This window comes from Felis catus, chromosome C2 (assembly GCF_018350175.1).
Source record: "Felis catus isolate Fca126 chromosome C2, F.catus_Fca126_mat1.0, whole genome shotgun sequence".
Taxonomy (NCBI): Eukaryota; Metazoa; Chordata; class Mammalia; order Carnivora; family Felidae; genus Felis; species Felis catus.
The window spans coordinates 96,358,757-96,378,022 of NC_058376.1; the positions used below are offsets into that span (position 1 = coordinate 96,358,757).

A 19,266-nucleotide genomic window follows, 5' to 3' on the forward strand; every position below is an offset into this window, starting at 1 on the left:
ACGCTTAATTCAAACTAGAAGATAAATATGGTTTGGGCCATCCATAGGCTGCTGGGACTTTCACTGGCATCACATCAGTCCCACCTGGTTCACGGTGAACTTTTAGAACTTTTAGTCTTGTTTCAGTGAAGTAAATCAAACAGAAATACATTTTTACTAGTTCCATGCCACGGAAACCATCAACTTTTCTATGTGGTTTTCTCTTGGCCTATTTTGTGATGGAAATATGGACCATGCTGTTTTGTAAACTGTTGGTTTCACCATTGTATGAGTTATGTAGAAGCAGTGAGAGTGAGTCATTCCTACTTTGATCCTCATGTTGCTGCGAAGAACTCAGTGATATCCAGAAGTAACTGCATCATGGGGTGCCTGGGTGGCTCAGTCGGTTAAGCGTCTGACTTCGGCTCAGGTCATGATCTCGCGGTCCGTGAGTTCAAGCCCCGCGTCGGGCTCTGTGCTGACAGCTCAGAGCCTGGAGCCTGTTTCAGATTCTGTGTCTCCCTCTCTCTCTGACCCTCCCCCATTCATGCTCTGTCTCTCCCTGTCTCAAAAATAAATAAACGTCAAAAAAAATAAAAAAAAAAAAGAAATAACTGCATCACAACTGCATTTCCACCAAAAACATGAAGCAAGAGACTCATTCTTAAAAAAAATTAGTGCATATATGGTTTGGGTCAATCTAAGGCTAGGAGTTACTCTAAGGTTGGCATACCCAGTTGCTCTTGCTTATACTCAACTCTTTAACAGCCATCACTCTTCCTAACCTCAACTTAGACCTAATTTGACTGCATTATCATATGCCTGTTACCATTTCTGTCTTCACTACTCAACTGTAAGGGCCTTGAGGGCAGAAAATGCATCTTACGCAACTCTAGATCTAGCCTTAGCCACTTGTACCATGCAAGGCACAGCAAAATCACATTTTGGAATGGGTGAGTGAGCAAGTCTGGAAAGTAGCAGACAATACTGTTGGGCAAAGACATGGGCAAAGACTATTATCCCAACACTTCAGTCATCTAATTCTCCTAGAAAAGGATTGGAATCTGGGCACTCTTTGTAGTCAAAACTTCAACTGGAATGTGCAATTGAAGCCCTCGCACAAAACTGGTAAAGTCTGGGGCATTTGTTTAATCCTTCACTTTTCACAGTATGGAGCCCACCAAAGATTTTGAAAGTCAAATGTATATTTATCCCACAGAGGAAACTTTATCAACCAGTGCAAAAGTTTACTGGCACTAGCTGGTGATATAATGGGTAGTTTAAATCCTGCTAACTGCAAATAATTTTTCAACAGTGTTTATGATTGCGGTAGAGTTTAGTGAGGCAGAAGTACAGATAACATAAATATTTCGACAAAAGCCGATTGTACTGGAGCCATAAATAAATTAGACCCAGTTTGTAAATAAATTTGGTTTTTGCCAGCAAACATTTATAATCCTCTCTTGCTGCAAACGATAGTAATTTATATAGAAGAGGTCTTGAATGCCTTTGTAAAAAAGTCACTTCTCATTAGGAGGCAGTGCCTGGCGCCCGTCAAGTGTCTCAGACTGTGTGACTCGATTGGACACTGAAGGATACTGTACAGACCACCTAATGCTACTAGTTATTGTCCATGTTGATAATGACAGTTTCCAGAGACCATACATAGTTTGGGAGTCTATGAAGTTGTCATATTATATCATTCCCTTAAATACCTAGCTTGTGTTACCACTTAGCAATGTTGAAATTACCCCCTCTCAAATCATAAGTGCTATTTAGTGTATGTATACACATACGCACAGCACATCTGTTCATATTTTTCTGAAAACACGTTTTGCCAAAGTGTGTAATGTTTTCTCAAATTAAAAAGAAAAACCCTTCTTTTATGTTTTTCAACGACATTGCGTCCATCCCCATGGTTTTGAATGGTCTTACATTTAATATGATGTAGTGGTGGGAAATTCAATATGGGGGCCTTTATAGCTTAAAATGGGGTCGGAAAATTGAAATCCTTGGAACCATCTAAACTTGTTTTACACCAAAGACCTGCATTTGCAATAGGGCCAGAGTCCAAGCTGAAATTAGCCAAAATCAAGGAACTCTCCCCACAGAATCACTTTAAGGTCAGAAGTCGTTGTTGTCTTTGCTACCAAGCTCTGTGAGAACAAGGGCCATTGTTCATTTTCAAATAAAACCTAATTTTGAGACTCTAACAAAATTTCACTCTTTGGGGCCCTCTCTGCTCCTTATCAAACCAAGAGTGTGGTTAGGATAGTGTTCTATTGCTTGTTCCCATTCCTTTTTATCAGCAAGCCATTGCTACAACTCCCTCTTCTGCCAGACACGCATAATTATTTTCTTTTCTTTATGTAGAACTTCTGGCTATAAGACAGCCCTTCTGTTTTGTAGCAGTAGGGAAGAGACTGTGTCAAGTCAGTTGTGAGAACGAATTTGAACTTACATTTATACTGTTTATTCAGTTCTCTTACACACCTATCTTTATTATATGGTAGAAAATAGAGCTCAATCCCACTTATTTTTTGATCTTTATCTTTTGGGGGTCGTTTTGAATATTTTCACCCAGTTTATATTAGAATTCATTCTCCTCGCTACAAAATGACACCCTCCCCCCCCCGCCCCGCCTTCCTTTAACTTGTAGCTCCTGAGTTTTGGTCTCTCTTTTGGAGGCAAGAAGGATGTCTGCCAAAAGCCACCAAGCCACACTTAGGTAATTATAATAAACAAGTTGGGGCTCTCATTTCACATGCAGAGCTGAATGAAGGAGAGCTGTGGTCAAAGGGATCCCAGTTACTCCTCCATTAGCAATGGCACATTAATGTGCCCTCCTGCTCCCCTCCCCCCCTTAAACACTTCTTTCTTTCTTTTTTTAAGGAAGCAAATCAGGTCACTCCTTAGCATGGGAAGGGCTGCTGCTTTCTTCTGAAACCACCATCAACAACATAAACAAATTAGAGGTAGTAAACCACACATTCTGCCCACACGTAAACCACAGTCCTCACCAGAGGGCAGTCTACTTAATGTGAGAATAACAGCCCAGTTTTATAAGCCTCTACTGGGAATAAATTCCAGTTTCACTGGTTAGAGCAAAGTGAGGCAGCCAGAGGACAGTGTCTCCTAGGTTACGTTGAGAGAGACCAAACCAGTTCTCAAAGTGTCTTTTCGGGAAATATGTTTTATAAGCTTTTGGTACACCGAACCTTGTCCATCCTTTGGTTTTCATTATGTAGAATGGGGATTGCTTGAGTGGAATGGACCTAGGGCTGAGCTTGTCCAGTGTGCTTATTTACGGATAGGGAAACAGGGACCCAAAAGACCTAAGGCTCTCAAGCTCTCACTTTCAAGGTTACCCCAGGTGCTGGAGACACATTGTTGAATCCAGATCTCTATTTTTGATTTTCCCTGCTTTTCCCAAATGCAAATGGCAGGGTCTATAAGCCCCCATCTTGGCCCATGTGGGAGTTGTCAAATATTCTCTATACCTTCCTGATGCTGATATGCTTCCTTTCCTGACAATGGTTAGTCCTCCACTAATGTGTCCAGCCCTAAACTAATGTGTTCCGTCATCAGTAAATTCCTGCCTGTGATAGTCTTTTCTTAAATACCTGTTTAAACAGTCATTTAGATAAGAGCGTCCCATTTGTGTGCAACAGGAAATGCCTGCCTTCTTTTAGATACTCTGGCAAATAATTACTGTAGATACGGCTTGAATACTGAAAGGCTGTACTCTGGTCATTTCAGACTGCCTGAGGAGTAACCACCCAGTCTGCTGCACCATGATTTCAGGGCATTTCTATTTTACCCTAAATGAATCTGAAGGAATATCGCTTTGGGAATATAAAAAGTTTACGAGAACAGCCATCAGGTCAAAGATTGCCAAAAGTCTCTTAAAAATTTGTATTGCTAAAAGAAAGTTGAGGCACATAGTTATAATGTAAAAAGAACCCCTATCTGATCTGTGATAAGTCTGTTCTTACCTGGGCATTCCAGTGGGTATTGGTGACCGTGGTTCCCTAACAACTGAATAAAGCCAAACATTAACCAGGCCGTGTTTTTCCTTGGAGTAGTACTCGCAGAGCTTTAATGTCTTTATTTTAGCTGTTTTCGATTCTGTAAGTAGATACCAAAGGGCTTTACTGGTACCTCAACTATGAATTTTCTGGCAATTTCTTTCCATAACCCTTTTAAAATAGCTTAGTTCCACCTCTGAAGAGGAACTTTTGAAAGTGGCCAAACCCATTTCATTATAGTTTAGAAGCTACCAGTTTAATTCACAAACCATACTTGTTTAGTGAAATGTCTGTGAAATTCCTCGGAGAGTGGAGAAACTCTTAATCAGATTTAAAAGCCACAGGACAAGCAAGGGGTACGCCACAATCCTATGAGCAAGATAAATGTTTGCTCATTGATTTGGTCCCTTACTTCCAATTCATGTGGTATTTTCTGCCATCTCCCTTGCTGGCCTCCCAACACTCTTTCATACTTTTGGGTCTTTTTGACAGCCCATAAATGAAATATTTTTAGGAAACACTGGGGGGAAAAGTTCCATAGGAAAGAAATGGAATAGCATGGTACCAGGAAGTAGCAAATACTTGAGGAGCAAGGAAGCTTAGAAGGTCATTAAAAAAATTCCACGTGCCAAGCCATGTTGATAGATTATCTCACAAAAAATAATGGTCTCTGGAGACACGAATTCTACAAGTGCAGTTCAGTGTCAAAAGATTCCATGGAGGTCTATTTTCTTCTCAGCCCTCTCTGGAGGCAGCACTTTCTGAAGACCGTGTCCGTCAGCAGCTTCCATTCTAGGAGATGCCTCTCTTTTCTCAACCTACACCTCTGGACCCTTACTACAGTCCTTCAAAGCTAGTTTAAGTCAGTTTTCTGGAAAATCATTTTCCTTACTTTTACTAGTTCCCTTTCTTCCTTTCATTGGGATCTTAAATTTCATTATCTTGGGGCCATTCTCACTGAATATTCTCCTGGCCAGTTCCTAGCCCTTCTTTGTTCTGTTTGTGCATCTGGCATTACTTGGGCTCCACCCTCTTCCCCAAACCCAGCACGCGTTTATTGGTTGTGTTGCTGGTGCAGAAGAGCTGGCTCCAGAGGTCCTCTGCTTTCTCACAAACATGCTGCCGTAACCGTTCTGGAATTGTCCTAACAAGGGAAGAAGAGCACGTCCGGTCTGAATTTTGGAAGGAAATCGATGTCTTCCCCCGCCCTTCCCTGCCCTACCATTAGCAGGCACCGACTCATGGACTCGTGTTCATGTGCTCACGTCCTACCAGGAGGTCCCTGGTGGGCCTTTGGGGTTTGGCCGTGCCTCCTCTCTTCCTAGAGCTGGGCACGCATCCTCAGCTCTCAGCCACGTGTAATCCTTCCTGTCTGCTTGCGAGTTGGGCACAAAGTACTGGCGCTCGGGCCCACCCTCTTCTTTAGTAGCAATTAACCTTTACTACGGAGCTTCCTTTGAAGTTTGCTCATGTTTTTATTACAAAACTGCAATGAGGAACATAATGGGGGGAAATGTCTAAATTTCTGAGTTACCTAATCTGTTCAATTCCCTAGCTGGTCTCCTCCTGGCAGTTGTTTCATGTAGTTATGATCTCAACCAGTCTGCCTGAGATCTCAAACCATGTTTCTGTCTCAGCCTATTTGAAAGATTAGTGAGCTATTACACACATGCACATACACTGCAAATGCACGTGGATGTGTGTATTATATGTGTGTACAGCTGAGTATAAAGAACTGATTTCTTGTTTAATGCCTACAGAAATCAGGCTTACTTTATAGTCAAACTATGTATATATGCTTTTAATATTAAAATGAAACTCTGCTTGGTTGCTAAATGTTTTCTGTCAAGGAACGAAAATGAAGAGTAGACAGGAAATTATTTATGTTAGTATCACTAATGATAATGCTGAGTGATAAGTATTATGACGGGTAGTGAATGCTATTAATGGTGGAACTCAGGATTTTGAATGGCATCTGCCCAGAAGATTTGTAGTTAAACGAGGCAGAGAGGCCAAGTGAAACAAATGGTGAGTTATATAAAACCCACAAAAAGAAAAGGCATTTTAGGCCAGCCTTGCAAATAAGAACCAAAGAATTACGAGTGAAATGGCATTTTTTTTTTCTAGCCTGCCGTTCACAGGAGCTCAAATAAATGAAATCATTTTTCTCTGCTTTTCACTCAGCAGTAAATCATTGGTAATCCAAGGTTAGTAGAAAAGCAACTATGGAACTCAAAGAAAATAAAAGAGAATCTCTTTTTCTTCCTTAGGATGGGTAAGGACTTTCTAAGAAAAATGTAAAAATCACAAAGCAAACAGAGACTTCGTTCCATAAAAGTTAAAATTTTTATACAACATAAACCCATGAGAAAAACCAAATGATAAATGATTTACTAGGGAAAGTAGCACAAACTGTATCAAGGGATAATTTTTTTTATTATTAATAAGGCAGACCAATAAATGCTCAATTAAAAATGGACAAAAACAATGAACAATTTGCAAAAGGACAACTATGAATGACAAAAAGTTTTAGTCTCCGTGGTCAACTGAGATGTGAATTAAGGGAGCAATACATATATAATTTTTTCCACTGTATTAATAAAATTTAAAAACAAGACATAATAATAAGTGCTAATGTAGCTTACAGGAGTATAAATTGGTATATACTTCCGAAAAGCCTGTTAATATTCACTATTTTCTTTCAATAATCTACTCTAAGGGAATTAAAATGGATGAATATGCATATTTATATGAAACTATGTTTACCTTAGTGGCACTGATGCAACAGAAAGTTAGAAACAACTTAAGTAATTCCCATGGAAATAGTTCACTTTTTGTAGATCCATGTAATGGAATATTATGCAACAATTAAATGTATCTTTAGGAAATAGTTTTAAAAACATAAGTGTTCATAATAAAGTGTCAAGTGAAAACCAGAAACTATTCACACAGTATGGCCACAATGTTGAAATAATCGAACTTTAAAACATATCCTTAGAGAAGAAAAAGAAAAAAAACAAAAGAGATTGCCTGAGAGTTACAGACACGGTTGGCTTTAGACACCTAGGTTCCAGTCTCAGGGGATTTTGGATACACGGTATGCATCCTTGAGTATCAGTTCCCGATCTGGAAAATAGAAGACTATTTATCACAGTGGCTTTCTTACAGGATGGCGAGTGTTCAAGTGAGAAGGTATAGATACATCTATGGAAGTTACTATTATTGTCGGTATTATTTCTGCAATTTCCCTTTAGCCGATTCTGAATGCTTGCAGAATGGGACTCTCTTCGAGTGGAAACCTGTGTTAGTTATTCAAAGAGTCATAGAAATAAATATACTCCAGTCCAAGAGTGTGCTTTTGTTTGGTCTCCAGGGATATTAGAACACTTAAAACTTGAATCGAAAAGGCTGATTTCCAGAAGCATTTCCCAAGTCATTTTTCTCAAGTCCAACAATAAGCTTGTCTTTCTGTCCTCACTCAGTTAATGATACATCTAAAGGATGCATGAAGCAAATTCTGGTAGCAGGCAACTCAGCTCCAAGAAGTTACAAGGGTTATTCATCTTTATGGGACCACTGATGTATATAGATAGCAGTTCTTACCTGATACTTACCTATTGTAAATGTGCCCAATTCCGCACCCCCCCCCCCCATAGCAAAGATTTAACGGAGATAGGATAATTGAGGTAGTTTGTCATTTAGATGAAATGTTTTAGCAGCTTTTTGGATAGTTCTTGAGTAATGTACATGGAGGCATTAGTTTACTTCGGTTTATGCAAATATTCAATGCAGTGTGATAAACTGCATTTGCTGTTGAAAATTTTGTAATGCGAGATTACATTGAAATACTGTTGCACGTTTCAGTTTGTAAAACTCAGCAGTTTTCTATTTCTCTTTATTGGTCACCACAACCCTTTGTATATTTAATTCGGATGATACTAGATTAACAGAGGCTTGAAAGCAAATTGCCTGGGTTTGCGTATACATTTAGTGCCTGCCTGTGGATAAATAGGACCATGAGTCTTTTTCCAGAATTTGCGTGACCTATATCAGTTGTTCTTTGGGTTTAATTGGAATTTTTTGCCATTGTAAGCAGAATTGCATTCAGGCTTTAAATTCAAACTCTTCTGCGCAGCAGCCGGGCACACATGTGTACTTTGTCTCCACAAGAATTGAAATCCAAACGCACTCGTTCAGATTATGCATTGGAAGAGTTTGTGGGTAACTCAAAGGTCATGAGGTCAGCTATGCCAGTGGGGGGGCCCAGATGGGTTTGTCTCTATCCTTTTTTAAGATTTGAGATCACTTTGATGGAACTGACAGTATGAGTGATTTAACCCTTTGAGGAAATAAGAGAAATGTTACTGACTTTTAATGGATAATTACTGGAGGAAATAGTTCTATTCATTTGGATGTCTTTTTGTTTCCTGCTGCCTAAATGGACAAGTCTATAGATTATACAATACTTGCAATTTATAGCACTTAGTTCTTGAGAAAAACAAAGTCTTCACAATGTGTGAGAAATCCCCTTAAGAATCTGTAAAGTAACTCTGCATTTGCAGTAGTTAAATGTTACAACTCTACAGAGATTTTTAAAATACATTTTTAGCTGTGTCAAGAGTGCTAGTGAACTTTTGGCTCTTAGGTTGAAGTGCAAAATCTCCCTGAAGGATAAATTTAGATAGACTTTATCAAGGGTGTTTGGACCCTGAAGTATATTTCTCTGATGATATTTCTTTGGGGGCATTACTAAAATTGCTTCTTTTGATGTTGGATTTGGAGAAAAGTTTATAATCTGTTGTGTTCCATTTCTATGGCTTTAAAGGTGGTTTTTAGAATCAAAATAGTTTCCTACATTTGGTAGAAAATATAGATTTGGTGTAATACTTTAATAAACATATACGGTAGGTTGGTTATCTCTTTAGTAAGTATTTATTAAGCACATTTATGTAGGTGCTTTCTAAGAATAATGAGCTCTGAATCTTTCCTTTAAAGACCAGTTTCCTAGTTGGCATAACAGATTCATTCATATTAAACTAAGTAGCAGTGCATGACATTATTTGATCATCATATTTGGGGGTGGATTTTATAAGAACTCAGAGAAAGGGGGTACTTGTATTAAATGGGATGGTAAGGGGACAAGCTGAAATGTGACCTGACAGGATGACTAAAAGGCAGACGGGCAGAGGAGTGCAGATAGGGTGACCCAGCAGGAAGAACTGCAGGGAAAATTTCTTTGAGTTCAAAAGACAGGGATAAGCCTATTCTGGCCTGGGTCCTCCTACTGAGAAGTGTTGAGAATCAGAGAGGAAAGGAGAATGGTTTTAAAATAAAAGGGATTTTATTCCAAGCCTACGAACTTTATTTTATTTTATTTTATTTTATTTTATTTTATTTTATTTTATTTTTAAATGTTTTTTTAAATTTATTTTTGAGAGAGAGAGAGAGAAAAAAAACAGTGGAGGGGCAGAGAGAGACCGAAACACAGTATCCAAAGCAGGCTCCAGGCTCTGAGCTGTCAGCACAGAGCCCGACGTGGGCCTAGAACTCGTGAATCACAAGATCATGACCCGAGCCAAAACTGGCCACCCAACTGACTGAGCCACCCAGGTGCCCCAGCAAGCCTAAGAACTTTAGACTTTACCTGTGGATACTGGGAATTATTGGAGGCTATTACAGAGGAAAATGGATGTGCCGGGAAGATAAATTGAACAGCATTGTACAGACTTAGTATTGAGGGATACTGGCTGAAGAGAGGCTGGATGTCTGGAGACATTATAGAGGACTGTTAGAAAATTCAGGAAGGAAAACGTGGATTGAATGAATGAGGTGAGGGCAAAAATCTTGCAAGAAGAACGGACAGCATTAATGACTGAATAAATTGGAGGATGAAGGAGGGAAAATGTCCATGTTATTTTAGAACCTTGAACATGGATAATTAGGGGGGAAATAGTATTCTTAATAGACATTGTGAAGGAGGCAGGAGACTCAGTGTGAGGGCAGACAATAATGTGCAAGATTTTGGATACAATGAACTTGAATGATAGTAACCTTGTGCGCTGTGGTCAATGTCTCAAGGAATGAGGTTGGGTCCTAGAGTTTGGTTCTATGCTTGGTTTAAATGGCATATTCTCATTATTTGACTCAGGAACCAAGCACTTCATTAGAAAGGTACTTTGGCATGTGCTAAAACTTTAAGAGGAATCAGTACTTCATAAATCTTTAAGAGAAGTCAGTACTTGATCAACAATTGTTAATGAGTGTCATAGTTAATAAACTTCCACATTGAATCAGAGAGGGAATTGGGGCTAGAACTCAAGTGTTCTACCCTCTAGCCCAGTAAAATATCTTGGAAGATTTTAATAATTTATAGAACTGCATAACATCTTAAAGATCACCTAGTCTAGTCATCAACCTGAAGCTGAAATTCCTCCAAATTATCCCTAATTTATGATTATCTAGGTTATGTTAGAAGCCTTGTGATATGGGAACTTAAGGCAACTCATTTTACCTTTGGATGGCTCTGGTCGACAATTGTCTCCATATCATTTTAACTCTTTTCTCCTTGAAGGTTTACAAATCAAACAAATCAGGTATGACTTTCAGTCCGTAATCCTTGTGAGCAATAAATGTGTGCTTTTTTTTTCCCCCTTAAGATAACTGAAATTCCCTTCAACTGGTGAATTGGTGGGAAATTCAAGCTCAGTCACTACTTTTTAACCCTCCAGCAAGTCGCATAAAGATCTTAAAGTCTGAAATGGTGCATTCATTTACTTTAGGTGTGGGGGCTGTGTTGCCTTGTGGAGTCCTGAGAGCCCCAGTGTAGAGTGTCCAGACTCCCCTTCACTCTACCCTGCTTTCTCCTCTGGAAAACTTGCTGAATTTCTTTAAGGATTTTTGTTTTTACAAATGTCCAGAGGGATCACTAGCTTCAAGTAGCTTTATTTACTTATTTATTTTATTTTAAATGTATTTATTTAAATTCTAGTTAACATACAGTGTAGTATTGGTTTCAGGAGTAGAATCCAATGATTCATCATTTCCATATAACACCCAGTGCTTCTGCCAACAAATGCCCTCCTTAATGCCCATCACCCATTTAGCCCATCCCCCTATGCCCCCCCCCCCCCCCCAGCAACTCTCAGTTTGTTCTCTGTATTTAAGAGTCTCTCATGGTTTGCCTCCCTCTCTGTTTGTATCTGATTTTTCCTTCCCTTCCCTATGTTCATCTGTTGTGTTTCTTAAATTCCACATATGAGTGAAATCATATGGTATTTGTCTTTCTCTGCCTGACTTATTTTGCTTTGCATAATACAGTCTAGTTCAAGTAACTTTAATTCTCTGCTCTGTGTAAGTTGCTGAGGCAAAGAATACCAATGGCTTGGTGATGTGTTTGAAATGGGAAAGGAAAGATTGAGAAAGAACAAACATAAAATAATGTTTCAGTAAATAGTCCTGCCACACAAATTTAAGCCTTGTTGCCCATCGTAGCCCTTGGAGTCTTTGATGATTCTCCTACAATTTATCTGAGATACATTGCATGATACAACTTTCCAATACATTCCATAGTAAAGCTATCACCTCCTGATTTAGGATGGTTTGTGGGGTTGTAGGTACACATATGTTTACTACTTATCTCTTTTACTCAGACCAATAATTGAATTGCTGATTGTTTCCCAGCTAAATAATGGTTAGAGCTGGCCCATGAGAGTATTGACAGTTGAAGATTAGCTCATTCGATTTATGGATTCACCACAGATAAACCAAATCCCCCATCTGTGAATAACAGAGATTTTAATGAAGGTGTATTTTAACAATGGCCTTCCTTATTTTGTCTTCAAAGAACAATGACATTACAAGATGGCTACTGAATTGTGGGATTTTAACTCTTCTACATGAATATGAATTTACAAAGTTATCATTTTTTCACAGATAATGAGTGTGTATATGGCAGCTACCCTGAAATTCCTTTGGAAGAAATGCCAGATGCAGATGGAGTAGCCAGCACTCCCTCCCTCAATATTCAAGAGCCATGCTCTCCAGCCACATCCAGCGAAGCGTTCACTCCAAAGGAGGGCTCTCCGTACAAAGCCCCCATCTACATCCCTGATGATATCCCCATTCCTGCTGAATTTGAACTCCGAGAGTCAAATATGCCTGGAGCTGGACTAGGAATATGGACCAAAAGGAAGATTGAAGCAGGTGAAAAGTTTGGGCCTTATGTGGGAGAGCAGCGGTCAAATCTGAAAGACCCCAGCTACGGATGGGAGGTAAGAATATATTTTGAGTTTACACATTTAAGTATATTCAGATATGTGAAGAAAAGATTACTTTTTAAAGTGACCGTAAAGTAAGCAAATTCCAATTGTTGTACAATGTCTTCAAATAGATATTTAAGAATGAACCTCCCTCATAAGCTCACTTCTTGATAGAAACAAACTGTTGCACTAAGGTATAGCATGATAGAAAGGAACTCAACTAATGAATGGTAAAGAATAGTATCAACTTAAAAACATACCAAAGGGAGCAAATACAGTTTTTATAGTTAACATTTAGAAGCATTGTATGTGGCCATTCATATAGTATGTGGCATAAGCAAACAACTGTCATCATATGACGAATTTATTGTATTTTATCTTTCCTTTGAGGGCGAGGCTTGGAAGATTGGAGGAAACGTTTGTTTTCTCCATTTTGTGGCTGAGTTAATTTGGTTTTACTTTGATTCTACATGGTCATTTTGCTTTGTGTTCTAATATATTTTGTCACTCTTGTGATAACCCTCCTTTTTCTACCTGCTTCCAGAATGTGAGCACTGTGCTGAATTCTGTGATGGTTTTTTATATTCAAATTTACCTAATGAATACTTCATGCATAATAACGACAGCAAAAATCAATATGGAAATCAGTTGCCAGTCTTAGCCATGATTTTTACAAAACCATCTTGGTAATATCTAGGAATGAGAAGTTACAGTCTGATTACTAAGTAAATTTTATTTCAATAAGAACAGGTAACTATGTTACTCTGAGCTTATAATTTTTATATAGATTCTGGGGCTATATAAACTCCCTGTTTATTTTTATAACTTGAAAACTTTTGTAGTTAAATAATAACATCATAATTTCTGGAAAAACTGGTCTATATTTGCAAAATGTGTAGGCAATTTCTATATTAGTAAGAAAGTGTTTTTTTGGAGATGTAATTGACCTTTAGTTTCATAGTATTTCAGGTAGACAGAAATCAGATAAGCTAGATTTATTTTGTATTTTCTCTTAATATTTATGATCATTAATAGAATATATGGTCAACATTTTAAATAGAAATAAATATGTAGTGCCTTCAGGACTTAATTTCAAATTTTTGTTCCTTTGGTTTATATGTATCCTCTTATGAAATCTGCTCAAAATGCCTTAATCAAAACAATTCTTGTCCAAATTCTAAAATCCCAAAAGTTAAGATCTGGATTTGACATGATTGCAAGTGAGAAATCCTTCCTTAGTTTTGTTCTTAGCCACGGCTCGGGGAAAGTTGTGGTTTGGCTACATTGCTTTTAGACACATATATTGATAAGAGGTTTTTAAAAAATCACTGTAGCATTAACTGATATGTGAGTTGAATTCGTTTTAAACTAAATGCGTAGAACTTTACGTCATTTTTGTTCTCCTTAAAATAAAGGCTATAAACATTCTAATAATAAGTAACTCATTAAACTTTTATTACAAAATCTCCAGAGCTAAACAACAAGTTCTGCACTGCTCGAGATTATCCAGAAGGCTTGGAATAAACCAAGGCTTAATAACAAAATAATTTTGCAGTTACAGGGTTGATAAATGTAGGACTGTGTCTCTTTAAACAGGGTATCTGTATTGGGGGATGAGTCTGGGGAAAATTCTTCATTTAGAGGAAATTTAAAAATAATTATTTTTCTCCTTGGAGTAGAATGTCTTCAGTATATACACAGGAAAATACTTTGAGAAATGTAAAATGATTCTTTTCATTATGTCAAAACTGAGTCGTTTTATTGCTTGGAAGTCAAGTTAACCTCTATAAATAGTTCATGACTCTTTCGCTAAAGATCGCCCATTCCCTCTCTCTCATTCGAGAATTCAACTGATGGTCAATTTGGTAGTTTTCTTCACCATTTTAATGGTTGCTCTCACTTTGGAGAGTGTGGATTACCTGCTCTAGATGTATTGTGAACAAAACCAGAGAAAGGTTTTTTTTGGTGATTTTGGCAATCTTGTTATCCATGGAGGAGCACTTGAGCTCTTGACTCCAGGTTGGTTTTTTTTTTTCCTCCTTCTAATCTTACCCTAGTTAATACAAAACCCAGTCATGATCAACAAAGGCACTTTCACAAAGGCATCTTGCCCTACTCCTGCGTGCTTATTTTTAATCATTCTCCTGTCATATTTGTCCTGAACTGTAGCTGATTTCTGTACTGTTTGGTTAGAGAGATAGTTGTGATCAACTAGTGTGACCTCGTGTTTTGATACTCCTTCATTTTTAAAAATGATCAATTTAAGGAGAAAAAAAACCTCTTAGGGCAAGGAAAATGCACACGAACAGAGGAAATCCATATTCAGGAAAACAATTATTGAGTGCAAAGCATTCATCAGTTTCTGTACTGTTTCCCCTACAGAAACTCAGCCTATCGTAACTGAACAAATCATTGTTATCTCCAGTACTATCCTTGCTCTTTGCTACTTACAAACCTCCCCTCCTTGCGCATTTCCTGTATAATAAATTGTATTACTGTCTGTCCAGTTGCTGAAGCCAAAAAGTGGGTTATCTTTGACTCTACTGCCTTCCATACCAACCCTGTATGATTTGTAGTTCCCATGTTCTATCAGGCCTCCATCTTTGCTCACACTGGTCTTCCCACATGAGAACCATATTTTCCTTCCCATGCTTATCAGGTATCTATTCTTTCTTCAAGTCCATTTCTTCCATGATATTATCCTTGACCTTTCTAGTCACAGTTTAGTACTGCTTGAATTTTGCCTCACCATAGCGCCAGGTAAATTCATGAACTAAAGAACTTAAAGCATTGTACAACATCCAAATTATTTGCCTAATTTTCCTAATAGAGCAAAGTATCCATAGCTGTATCCTCTAAGTATAATGTCTTGATTGTGTTTTATCTGTGGTGTCTTTGGTGCTATCTAATGCTAAGTACCTTACCTGAAATAACCAGATTGGATTAGTTCCTTCAGGCTGCTATAACAAAATACTATTGACTGGGTGGCTTAAATAACAGAAATTTATTTCCTCATAATTCTGGAGGCTAGAAGTCCAAGATCAAGGTTCCAGGTGATTTGGCTTCTGATAAGGACTCTCTTGCTGGCTTGCAGTTGGCCACCTTCTTGCTATGTCTTCACATGGCCACTTCTAGGTGCATGTGTGTGCTTATGCTCACACACACACACACACACACACACACACACACACACACACCTTTAGGGGAGGAGAAAAGTGCCCTGGCGTTTCTTCTTATAAGGACACTGATCCTACTGGATCAGGCCCCACCCTTATGACCTCATTTAACCTTAATTACCACCTAAAGTCCTTAGATGTCTCCAAATATAATCACATTGGGAGTTAGGGCTTCAGCATATGGATTTGGGGAGGATTCAAACATTCAGTCCATAACACAGACATTTAATAATTGGCAAAATAATGAGTGCAAGAATGAAAGAGCAAATGAAAGAATGATGAAGGGATATAGGATTATGTGACTCATAAGAAGAGATAAGGAGTGGGGGGGTGAGGTAGGTCCATGGAAACAGCTAGAATCTGGATTTTAGACATGAAGAATCAAGTCTTAACTCTGCCACTATTGTGCAATTCTAGGGAAACTACTTAAATTAATTGGTTCTTATATTTTTATTTGAGCAATGAGCCAATAATAACTGCCTCACACCATTACTTGTTATATAATTAAAATTAAATGAAGAAATATGGTAGTCTTCACAAAGAAAGTTTTTATAAGAGAAAGCTCAAAGATAATATTGCAAGTAGTGACCGCCTTTCTGAACTCTATTCAAATAGTTTTTAAAAAGTTAAATACATTTCCCCAAAAAAAGGCACTTTTGGAAAATCATTTGAATTTGTATTTTAGAGAAATAGGGCATTTTTGAAAGTATGGCTTATAGACCAAAATACATAGGTAAAATAAGCCATAGACATCAAAAACATTATTTGTATGATTTCTCTCAAACCAGTGCTTATTTAATAAAGGAAACTCTAAATTAAAAAAAAATTAATGTTTATTTATTTTTGAGAGAGTGAGAGAGTGTGAGTGGGGAAAGGACAGAGAGAGAGGGGGGACACAGAATCCGAAGCAGGTTCCAGTCTCCAAGCTGTCAGCACAGAGCCTGACACGGGGCTCGAAATCACCAACCATGAGATCATGACCTGACAGAGTCTGACATGGGGCTCGAACTCATGAACCATGAGATCATGACCTGAGCTGAAGTCAGATGCTCAACCAACTGAGCCACTCAGGCACCCCAATAAAGAGAAACTTTAAAAATAATGTTAGAGTCTGACAGTGATTGCCATCTTGCAATGCATAGGACTCGTCTCTAACAAAAAAATTTTGAAGACTGGAGGGAGCAGTCGATTACATCTAGGACCTAAAAGTAATTAGTGATAGGACACTTTCTCTTAGGTTAAGAACTTTAGAGTTGCTGACTGAGTGAATACTAATAAAAAAATTCTATTGGTTCAAGATGAGTGTTTTCTCTTAACGTTTTCTTCTAAAGATGATCATTATGTGATAACATGGAAGTTGCATGGCCGAGGGGAGGGCAGCAAGATTTTGGATTGAGACTTTCCAGACTTACGTCCTCTTTGAGGCTCTGTGTGCTAGCTGCGTGATTTGGGAAAAGTGACTTAATTTGGTGCCCCTCAATTTACATATATGTGACATGGTGATAATAATTGTACCTATCCAATCAGGGTTGCCGTGAGTATAAAATGTGACATTGGATGTTAAAAGCCTACCAAAGAGCCTCTCACCTGGTAGAAGAGAGGTAAACAGCAACAGCAAAAGCTTGGCTAAAATACAGATCTGGCACAGGGTCATTAGATAGGGCAAAGGCCAACTATATTTCATTTATTAAGATTTCTAAATGTTCACTCTGACTCTAACTTCTTGTTTCCTTGAAGTTCAGTTATCTCTGGGAGGGTCTGATTACGTGACTCTGGGTTTATTTAAAAAAGGATGCCCTGGTTGTTTTCTATTTAACAACTAAAACAAGGATTTGGGAGAGATTCCTAACTTTCTTTTTAAAACAAAGAGTAATTTGGGTGGCAAATTTTTTAATAGTCTGAGATAGGTCATTGGAAAAACAGTGTGAAATGTTGTTTCCTTGTAATACTGTCATTTAGCACATTTTCTGTTTATCTTTGTTATCATTGGCCATCATAAAATTCTGCATGTAGATGTAAGTCAGCTAATGATGCGTCTATTAGGTGCAAAACCCTCTACTGTGTCCCTCTCACCTGTAATTGATCCAGATTACTTTGATCAGTTAAAATAGCGGTATGAGTTCAACTTTTGTTTTTCTCCTTTCAAGCATACACATATTCAGACAGAGAAAAATGGTGCCATGAGTGGTCAGTAAATTTCTCCTATGTTTTGTTAAATAGATGGGAAGGAATAGTGGAAAGAGATTTTACTGGCGTCAGAAGCTCATTAAATAATTTTGATGCAGTGCTTTGACAATACATTATGTTCTAGTAATGTAATCCTGAAATGCGATATTACAATGAATGTGTGCCTCCCTATATCATTTAAGAAGGAATTGTTCTCACATTTGTAAGTTTGTTTTTGAGTTCTGCAGTGATGCCTTATGTATTGGAACATGCAATCTATATGTTAACTGAAATATGAGTATCCATTAAAACAACAACATCAGACTTTCAAGATATCTAACAACAGAGTTCAGAGTCAGGAGGGTGACATTCAAATAATGTATGTTTGGCAATAAAGAAAAATGGGGTAGTTTGAGATTTTAGGGATAGGCACCAAATATCTTTGAATGGCAATATTTCTCCCTTATTTCCCTCTAGGTTTGCTTGGGCCAAAAATGAATTTTACAGTGATTTGTAAAATGAAATCAATGGTTTGGCATTGATTTCAGAGAACATGTTTATTCATTAATGGAAAAGCAAGTACACTTGACAAGTTGCATATTCTTAAAGCCAGATAACTAAGTAAAGAACTTTGTCTTAATAATTTTGAAATAAATTGATTCCAGTAGAGGGGAGGAAAGACTATCAATTATCCAAAAGGATGTCTTTCATGGGTAGTTAAGAAAGAAAAATGTAATCTAATAATAAATGTATATAACCATAAAACCTACATTACAAAGTATTAATTGAGTTTTTGCAATGTTGTTTAAAGGATAGCAAACATTCAATTTTACTTTGTGAAAAATTAATAACAAGTAAGGTTTAGCTAACAGAATCCTGAACGTGATTGTCACGGGAGCCCAAGAAGATGTGATAGATTCTCTTAGAACAAAATGAAGTCAAGAAAAGAGGATACAATCTATTTTATTCATCTTGTGCTTCCAGCAAACATAAATAGTAGGAATTAAATCTCTGGCTGTTGAAAGAAAATAGAAGTTTACTCTCCTGAAGCACCATGGTAAAGCCTCTAGTTGTACCCCGGCTCACCTATCTGTGAAGAGGTTAGAAATCCCCTTATCTCGCCCCTCCCCTCCCCCCCCCCCCACATATGCTCTGCGGACACTTGGGGCTTGTTCTTGTGCTTTCTTCCATGAAAGGTGCTGATGGAGTTCAACGTGTCCACTTATCTTATTGCTGTTTTGACACCTTCTGGCGCCTCTGAAGTATAGTCAGTGATGTGGGCAAGTCTGATATCAAAGATTTTTTAAAGTTCCCCAAATATCAGTGCACTTATGATGAGCACTGGGCAACATATGGAATTGTTGACTCACGGTAGTGTACCCTTGAAACTAATATAGCATTGTAAAATAATACATAAAGAAATAAAAATAATAGATATAATTATACACCAGACAAGCAGCAAAAAGACAAAATATAACTATATTAAAATTAGTCATAAAGTTAAAAAAGAGGGTGTGCTGTATTCTTCAAAATTTTCAATGTCACAAAAGGGAAAGAAAGACTGTGAAAATGTTCCAAATTAAAGTATAAAAAAGAAACAGAACAGCCTAATGCAAGATCTCATCTTGGACTGGATTCTGTCAATTGGCAAAATGGAAT

The 19,266-nt window shown here is 37.8% G+C and overlaps 1 protein-coding gene across 6 annotated transcripts in view; it reads left to right on the forward strand.

The window, feature by feature from the left end:
- The window catches only part of MECOM (MDS1 and EVI1 complex locus), a 561,175-nt gene that overhangs the window by 261,403 nt on the left and 280,506 nt on the right, over positions 1 to 19,266 (forward strand). For all 6 annotated transcript variants that reach the window (XM_019810458.2, XM_003991927.4, XM_019810459.2 and 3 more), the window contains exon 2: positions 11,940 to 12,277. In XM_019810458.2, coding sequence (XP_019666017.2) covers positions 11,940 to 12,277 — 338 coding nt within the window. The remainder of the gene's footprint in view (positions 1 to 11,939; positions 12,278 to 19,266) is intronic.